The sequence below is a fragment of the Myodes glareolus genome, chromosome 13, assembly GCF_982192425.1.
Source record: "Myodes glareolus chromosome 13, mMyoGla1.1, whole genome shotgun sequence".
Classification (NCBI taxonomy): Eukaryota; Metazoa; Chordata; class Mammalia; order Rodentia; family Cricetidae; genus Myodes; species Myodes glareolus.
The window spans coordinates 50,570,650-50,579,087 of NC_142038.1; the positions used below are offsets into that span (position 1 = coordinate 50,570,650).

The 8,438-nt window shown below is 50.2% G+C and overlaps 2 protein-coding genes across 2 annotated transcripts; one reads left to right on the plus strand and one right to left on the minus strand.

Moving 5' to 3' along the window:
- Positions 1–33: 33 nt before the first annotated feature.
- Dnd1 (DND microRNA-mediated repression inhibitor 1) lies at positions 34–2,907 on the plus strand. The gene is made up of 4 exons (XM_048442375.3): positions 34–318; positions 449–566; positions 925–1,386; positions 2,063–2,907. The coding sequence occupies exons 1-4, from the start codon at positions 295–297 to the stop codon at positions 2,515–2,517; spliced, it is 1,059 nt and encodes a 352-aa protein (XP_048298332.3). The 5' UTR covers positions 34–294; the 3' UTR covers positions 2,518–2,907.
- On the minus strand, positions 2,780–6,638 carry Wdr55 (WD repeat domain 55). Its single transcript, XM_087896139.1, has 7 exons — positions 6,377–6,638; positions 4,484–4,584; positions 4,310–4,397; positions 4,031–4,210; positions 3,814–3,913; positions 3,554–3,723; positions 2,780–3,474 (listed from the first exon to the last, which is right to left on the minus strand). The coding sequence occupies exons 1-7, from the start codon at positions 6,565–6,567 to the stop codon at positions 3,150–3,152; spliced, it is 1,155 nt and encodes a 384-aa protein (XP_087752265.1). The 5' UTR covers positions 6,568–6,638; the 3' UTR covers positions 2,780–3,149.
- Positions 6,639–8,438: the final 1,800 nt, after the last annotated feature.

Below are 8,438 nucleotides of genomic sequence, written 5' to 3' on the forward strand. Positions count from 1 at the left end.
AGCGACGGTCTCTGTCAGAAACCCACTGGTTAAAGAACACCCTGTGGGCCCTGTGTCCATCCTGCCCGGACTCTGCCCCACCCCCACCTCTGGCGATGGAGCTCCACCCACACGCACAGGGTTTAGCTAGCACGCCCCCCAGGGGCTCGCGCGCACGTGCAATGGTGCCTCCTTGAGAGGCGGGGTTGCTCTCCGAGCCAATGAGAGCTTGAGGGGGCGTGGAGGACAGGGAATCTTCCAGAGATAGAAGCTCAAGGAAGTTCTAAAGCATACTGGCAGACCTAGGAGAGAGCTATGCAGTCGAAACGTGAGTGTGAGGTAAGTAAATAAAGACCTAAGGGGTCTTTGGGCCCCGCCTGCACAAAGGGCGGTTACTGTGACCTCAGTACCGCAGGCGAGGTGGGACTGCCGGTGATGCGCCATTCCAACCTACCTCTTCCCACCCCAGCAATGGTGTGAGAGGGTGAATCCAGAGAACAAGGCAGCCCTGGAAGCGTGGGTAAGAGAGACTGGCATCCGCTTGGTGCAGGTCAACGGGCAAAGGAAGTATGGCGGGCCACCCCCAGGTATGGTAGCCCCACCCCCTGTGTCTCTATACCAGCCTCGGTCACTCTTGTGGGAAGGGCCTGTCCCTAGGCTCCAAAGTCAGAAACCCGAAACTACCTGACTGACATACCCTCTGTAAGATTCGGGTTTTGTCTGGCTTCCCTTTCCACTCTCCCACTCAGTGCCAGCCTGCTTGTTTATGCAGTCCAGTGGCCCCATTATGCTAAGGACCAGGAACCAGAAGGGTGTCAATATTTCTAGATGATCTTCTCATCCACCCCCCCCCCCCCCACACACACACACTCCAGCTGTTTCCTGGGTCTTAGAAATAAAACCATCTCGGTAAACCACAGTACCCTCCATAACCTCTCCCTCCAGGCTGGGTGGGCAGCCCGCCACCTTCAGGGTCCGAGGTGTTTATTGGACGACTACCCCAGGACGTGTATGAGCACCAGCTGATCCCACTCTTCCAGCGCGTGGGGCGTCTCTACGAGTTCCGCCTAATGATGACCTTCAGTGGCTTGAACCGCGGCTTTGCCTATGCGCGCTACAGCTCACGGCGCGGTGCCCAGGCTGCCATTGCTACTCTGCACAACCACCAGCTGCGTCCTTCTTGCCAGCTTCTGGTGTGCAGAAGCACCGAGAAGTGCGAGCTGACAGTAGATGGGCTGCCTCCGAGCTTGAACCGCCGCACGCTACTGCTCGCCCTCCAACCTCTGGGTCCCAGCCTGCAGGAGACATTCCTGCTACCCAGCCCTGGGTCGGCGCCCTCTCAGATTGCACTGCTCAAGTTCAGCACGCACCGAGCGGCTGCCATGGCCAAAAAGGCCCTGGTAGAAGGTAGGGGTGGAAGCTGCGGGAGGGCGGCTGGCTACTTAAAAGCATATCCCCAAATCTTAGAGTCAGGCATGTGTGGAGTTCACAAACTGCCACCATGCAGTAGTACTACAGCCACTACTTACCTAAATGTAAGCTCCCACTTGTCTAAGTTCCTCCCATACGTTGTATTGTTTTTGTTTTTTGAGAAAGGATTTCTCCGTGTAGTCTTGGCTGTCCTGGAACTTGACCAGGCTGATAGCAAACTCACAGATAATCCACCTGCCTCTGCTTCCCAAGTTCTTGGATTAAAGGTTTGTGCCACCACCACCTGCTGTTGTATCCTGTGTTAGTCCTCAAGGTTTCCAAGAGCTGTAAAGAGTTGGATAAGCCTGCCTATCTTTGTAGCTCCTGCCCTTCAGCAAATTAAACAAGTGTTGTTTCTGCTGTTGTGATAATGATGGTTAGGTAAATGAAGCCTGAATGCCCTGTGTTGCCCCAGGGATAATTAGATAGTGTTATTACAGCCCCTTCACAGATAAATGCAGTGAGACTTGGGGAAGTCATTGTCACACCACCAGGAAGTAAAGGCATTAAACACAGCCTGTGGCGAGTCACTTCACTGGTCAACTCCTGCCTGAGTGTCTGTCTCAGGTCCCTGTACTCAGATCTGCCCTTGTCTCTTGCCTTTGTCTTGCAGGGCAGTCACGCCTTTGTGGAGAACAGGTGGCTGTGGAGTGGCTCAAGCCAGACCTGAAGCAGCATTTCCGCCAGCAGCTTGCAGGCCCCTCACTGCGACTCCTCCAGCCAGATGGCAGCCAGCTAACCCAGAGCAGGGACAGGCTAGGGTTCCAAGGGGCGCGGGCCGCTCTGCAGCTGCTGTGTCAGCGAATGAAGCTGGGCAGCCCAGTGTTCCTTACCAAGTGTTTAGGCACAGGGCCCGCTGGCTGGCATCGCTTTTGGTACCAGGTTGTGATCCCTGGACACCCAGTGCCTTTCAGTGGCCTCATTTGGGTTGTGCTGGCCTCTGATTGGCAGGATGGGCATGAGGTGGCCAAGGATGCTGTTTCTGCACAGTTGCTGGAAACACTGAGTGAGTCTAGGACCAGCTTGTGGTCTCCTGGGGCTGAAGCAGGTACCATGGTTAAGCAGTGACCCCTCCCCCTCTTCTCTACAGGCCTTCTAAATGGGTAGGCAGAACCTGTGCCTGTCCCCAGCCCAGCAGGCCTGGGCAGCCACTACTGAATCACAAAGAGACAGGGCCTGGATACAGCTTCCTTGCTAGGGCAAACCCTGTCACACCTAAGTGCTACTTTGCCCTTCCCTATTGAGCCCAGGGTCTGATCTGACCTCTGGCCTAGTATCCTTGGTCAATTCCCAGTTTGACAAGTAACTCACCATGCCCACACAAAAGAGCTTACTATGAATCTGTGTTTTTATTTGAGCCAAAGGCCCTTCCACCACTTGTTACTGATTTGGGCTTACCTGGTTTTCTTCTTTTCTACATTGGTTGTATTTATATTAAACCCCTGGTTGGTATACACATGTCTGTCTGTGCTGTCTTGCCATAACAGAGTTTGTTTTACAATGGTAGGGTGAGCAAATGGGGCCATGAGTTCATACAACAGAGTATTGGGAATTCCTGTTTGGGGACTTGTGGTGTCACTCAGTGGCAGAGCTAAGCTTATACTCAAGATTGTAGGTTCAGTCTACAGCATCAAAACACAAATCTCTTCAGGGCTGTCCCAGAAAACACGGCTCCTTGTCCTGACATTGTCCTCGGGCCCTCAGTCACTGTCGTCATCACTGTCCTTCGCCACCTCCTCTGGCGCCTTGGCATCCTCTCCATCTTCTCTCAGCCCTGCAAAGAAGTCGTCGGTGCTCCAGGCCTTGCTGCTCAAGGCACGAAGCGGTCCTCCCTTTTTCTTGCGTCGCCGATAGTCGTCCACAACCACAGTCCGCAGCTGAGTCATGTTCCAAAATTTGAGTCGCTGGTCATGGCCACTACTAGCCAAAAATTGGCCGCAATGGGACAGAGCTAGCTCCTCCACAGGCTCCCCAGCGTGCTGGCCCACAGTGCCTACCACTCGGTTTGGCAAGATATTCACAGCCCTGAACAGAGAACAGTGTTAAGTCCTGGCTGGCTTGGCTCTTTCTTCCTAAGCCCCAGGGCTGCTCTGGCTTCCCTTACCTGATGGTCCCATCAGTGGAGCCAGTGCACAGCAGGTTCTCGGTGACTGGAACCATGCAGTCAATGGACTCTGCCCTCAGGGCAAAGCGGTCACTTGTGGCCCCAAAACCATTCCAATTGAAGAGGTAGATGGTACCTTCACTAGATCCACAGGCCACCTTCTTCCCATACTGCAGGGTAACAAGGGAAACCCTGTTTGTGGAGCAACTTCACAGTGAACCCCCAGCATACATACCCCATCCCATCATACCCAGCTGTACTTTCATGAGGGTGACGGAGGTTAGGTCGCCTGACTGAGGCTCTGAGAGTAACTCAAATCGGCGTCTCTTGATGTTGAAGACACCAAGGCAGCCATCCCCACTGTAGAGAACAAACAGATTGAATGGGAAGCTCCATTTGAGGAAGCTCATAACACAAAGTGGATACCAAGTGGTCTAGAGGGAGGCAAAGAGCAAGGAGTCAGGTTTCAGGTTGTACCTGGCTGTCAGCAGCAGCCTTTTGGCTGGGTCTAGAGCCATGTCAGCAATGTACTCCTCATGCTGCCGCATATCCATGAGAGGGCCCTCTTTCCGCTGGTCCCAGAGCCGGATACCACCTGTGTCATCCCCAGTGACTAGAACATTCTCATCCACAAGCAGCAGACTGTTAATGGGGGCACTGGAGAAACAAAGAATATGAACTTGTTCTAATAGAGACTGCCCGGTCCTTACCCCTACCCCTCACCTGGTACACGTATACCTAATAGATTTTTCTTACCTGTGAGCCTTGGAAATTCGTCTTTCCAACTGTCCTTGTTCGACATCTAATACGTGGATGGCTTTGTCCTTAGAGACAGTGATAAGTTCTGTGGGGGGGAAAGGCCCAGCTTATGGTATTGTTCATTGCCATCTAGCCTCTCCTACACTGCTGGCTGCCCTCCCCAGTACTCACTCTGCCCATCCTCTGAGAAGCCCACAGCTCTGCAGGACTTGAGGTGGTGTCCTGAGGACCAGAGTTCCTTGGTTTCGCCCTCCTGACAAGAGTATGAGAAGCTGAGGAAAGGAAGAGAGAGTGAATGTTTCCATACCACACCTGAAAGGCATGGAGCACAAAATCCAATCTTCCCATGTAGGTACGGTGCTTCCAAGACCAAAAAGCTTACCATTCTGCTTAATGATTTTCTTTGTAATAACGGGGATGGAACTCCAGCCTTCACATGTGCTCAGTAAAACTCTGTAATTGAGCTACACACCCCCAGCCTATTTAATCATTCTCTCTCTCTCTCTCTCTCTCTCTCTCTCTCTCTCTCTCTCTCTCTATATATATATATATATATATATATATATATATATATTCTTTTAGTTATTCTTTTCTGTTTGGTTGGTTTTGGTTTTTCAAGACAGGGTTTCTCTGTGTACCTGGCTGTCCTGGTGCTCACAGACCAGACTGGTCTTGAACTCAAGAGATCCACCTGCCTCTACCTCCTAAGTGCTAGGGTTAAAGGCATGCACCACCACCATCTGGTTCATTTATCCATTTTAAATTAACTTCAAATGTTAGATCTTGTTTCAGTACACATTTAATTCAAGATATATCTGTATAGGGCTGCTTTGGGAAATGGGTCAGGTTGTGACACGATCTCACTGCATAGCCAAGGCTAGCCTGGAACTTGTTTTCTTTTTTTGTTCTGTTTATCTTTTTTTTTTTTCCTAACCAGAGGTTCTCTGTATAACCCTGGCTGTCTTAGGTACTCTGTAGACCAGGCTGGCCTTGAACTCAAGAGATTCACCTGCCTCTACCTCCCAAGAGCTAGGATTAAAGGTGTGTACTACCACCAACCAACCCGTTTAGCCTGAAATTTGTAATTCTTTGTCTCATCCTCAAAAGTCCAAGCCTGGGGAAATATTGGGTCTGGACCACTGTGGGGGCCCAGAAATACTTGATTAAAGTAATGGCAAAAAACTGGGTATGTTGATGTATGCCTATTTTCTTAAGAATTCTTGCCAGGCAGTGGTGGCAGATGCCTTTAATCCCCAGCACTCTGAAGGCAGAGGAAGGTGGCTGTCTCTGAGTTGAAGCCAATCTGGTCTACAGTGAGTTCCAGGACAGCCTGGTCTGTTAGGCAGGCAGAAAATCCCGAGAAAACAAAAACAAACAAAAAGAATTCCAAGATCAAGCTGGGTAGTGGTGCCTTTACCCAGCACTCGGGAAGTACAGGCAGGCAGAACTCTGAGTTTGAGGCCACCCTGGTCTACAGAGCAAGGACGGTCAGAGATACTTAGAGAAACTGTCTTAAAAAAAAAAAAAAAACCCTTATTGCAAAGGTCATAATCAGAGTCCACAGAAGCTAGAGAAGGACACAGTTAATTACTATACATTTTTACCAATGTCACCATGCTGACAACTTAAAATAGAGGTGGAGAGCTGGGAAGATGGTTCAGTGCTTGCCTTCAGCCTTGGGATCCCCAAAACCTACTTAAAAGTTGGGCAGATATTGTGGCCAACTCTATTCCCAGCATTTAGGAAGCAGAGATGGGACCCCTGAGGCAAGCTGGCTAGCTAATTAAGACTAGCCAAGATCGTCAGGCTCCAGGCTCAACAAGACACCTTGCCTAAAAATAAAATAATAAAATAAAAAAGATGGAGAGGGACGTGAGAAGATAACCTGGAATCAATGTGAGGCCTTCACAAGCACACTTGCTGAATGCTAGTGAACGAGTCGGGCAGTCAGAGTCTCGTAAAATGTTTTCCCGCCACACTCCCTACCCTCACCTCCATCCCAGAAGAGCTTTAAGACCCTGGAGTCCACGCGCCCACCATACCTCCGCCCTATACCCCACTCACACGAACACGTCCCCGTCTACGTCCCCTGCTGCCAGCAGATCTCGGGTAGGATGGAACGCCAGGCCACTGGCTGGGGCTTCCAGCACGATGTCTTCTGGGGTATCACGGATCCGGGGTACTGCCTTCGTGGAGTCAAGGTCTTCTTCATTGCTAGAGTTCTCTGAGGGACTCTCCTCACACATGCGATCCATAGGACCCGCGCGCGCGCCGAGGAGCCAAGTACATTTAATGAGGCGTGGCTTAGGTCGCTCCTTCCGGAAAGAGGCGGGATCGGAAGTGCACTGGGAAGGACGTCAGAAGGGGACGGGCCTTTTGCCTCCGGTGGGCGGTGGGAGTGGAGCAGTCACAGCGTTCTGCGTCCTCTAAGAATCACTACCTTAACCCCCCCTTTTATTTTTTTTAAATGAAGCTGAGTTGCAGTTCATTAAAAGGTTTTTTTTGTTTTTTGTTTTTTTTTAAAGGGCTAAGCAAAAAAGAGCTGAGGAAGAAAGACACTTCAGAAAATATGGGCTTGGTTTCAGAGGATTTCCCCTGCCTCGGTGTTTTCCTGTATAACGAATGCCACGCCTGTCACGGCGCGCTGCGTGAACAACCTTATGGAGTTGGTTCTCTCCTCCCATCTTTACGTAGGTTCCAGTGATTAAACTCCGATCCTCAACTGGCTGTGCCATCTCCTGCTCCTCCACCCCAGACCTATCTTACCTGACCCACTGTGGCCTGTGCTTGGGCTAGCTAGCTAGCTAGACTGTGTGACCTTTAAGGCCTGCCCTCCCTCCTAAGCCGCTTTACATATTTAGGAACACCCTAAATTCTACCCTCCATCCAGTCCTATCCTAACAGATGGAGGGGGATCCCAGTCATTCCTGACTTGGTGAAACCTAAGACCAAGGCTAGGGGCAGGCACATTGCTTAAGAAGGAAAAAGAGTCCATGCAACCCTAAGTTAGCAGGCCACACCTGCTCAAAAAGCTGCCCAGGTCAACATCTTCCGGCCTCCAAAAAAACAGTGAGCAGTCCTGTCTAGTATAGTTTAGCTCCTGACCTTTGATGGGCTATCTGGAAAACAAACATGACAGCTGATGCTCTGGGCATCCCTGCTAACAAAGGTTCCAATAACAAGGCTACTTTACATGGCAGTGCGGTAGGCCTTCTAAGGCATGGACTGCACGGTAGGTAGCACACTTCTTCGGGGCAGGGAGACGAAGGCAGGTGGATCTTTTGAGACTATCAAGCCAGCCTGACCTGTATACTGAGAAAGGAAAATAACATGAGAGACTGGAGAGATGGCTCAGCAGGTAAGAACACTGGCTGCTCTTCCAGAGGGTCTGGGTTCAATCCCATCACCCACATAGCAGTCTACAACTGTCCATAACTCCAGTTCCAGGGGATCTCACACAGACATACATGCAAGCAAAACACCAGTCAATGTTGATAAAACAGAAATAAATTATTGCCAGGGAGTGGTGGTACACACCTTAAGTCCCAGCATTTGGGGAGGCAGAACTAGGTAGATCTCCGAGTTGGAGGTCAGCTTGATCTCCAGAACAAGTTCCAAGACAGCCAGGGCTAAACAAAGAAACCCTGTCTTGAAAAACCAAAAAAAAAAAAAAAAAAAAAGTGAACATGAGGTGGGTTTCATAGAAGAGAAATCATCTATCTGAAGAGTGATTAAAGGGTTAGAGTACTGGTACTGTAGAAACAATATTAAGCTGGCAGTCAACCCTCAGATCTTGCTTATTGATTCTAGGTATTCATATGAATCATGTCTCTGTGACCATTTTCCTAATTAGAACTGTGGCCTACAACCATAGGACCATGGCACCATTTGTCTAAAGCCATTCTAGGTATGGCTGAAGACAGTCCATTTTCTGCTTAAGCACTATTGGCAAAGCTGGATGCCTCAAAACGCCCTTTTCTGCAGCTGGGGGTTCAACGTAGTGGTAGAGTGCTTGTCTAACATGCACAGCTGAGTTCGATGTGCAATGCCACCAAAACGAAGATGTCCTTTACTATCAAGATGAAAATGGTCGAAGTCAATAGCTAAGCTTAGTGACATCCAGCTT

Coding starts and splice junctions, on each gene's coding strand:
- Wdr55 (XM_087896139.1), bottom strand. CDS start 6,567: ATGGATCGCATGTGTGAGGAGAGTCCCTCAGAGAACTCTAGCAATGAA. Junction 3,914..4,030: donor AGGCTGCTGCTGACAGCCAG/GTACAACCTGAA, acceptor TGTTCTCTACAG/TGGGGATGGCTGCCTTGGTG. Junction 3,724..3,813: donor CCTCCGTCACCCTCATGAAA/GTACAGCTGGGT, acceptor GTTACCCTGCAG/TATGGGAAGAAGGTGGCCTG.
- Dnd1 (XM_048442375.3), top strand. CDS start 295: ATGCAGTCGAAACGTGAGTGTGAG. Junction 319..448: donor AGTCGAAACGTGAGTGTGAG/GTAAGTAAATAA, acceptor TTCCCACCCCAG/CAATGGTGTGAGAGGGTGAA. Junction 1,387..2,062: donor CAAAAAGGCCCTGGTAGAAG/GTAGGGGTGGAA, acceptor TTTGTCTTGCAG/GGCAGTCACGCCTTTGTGGA.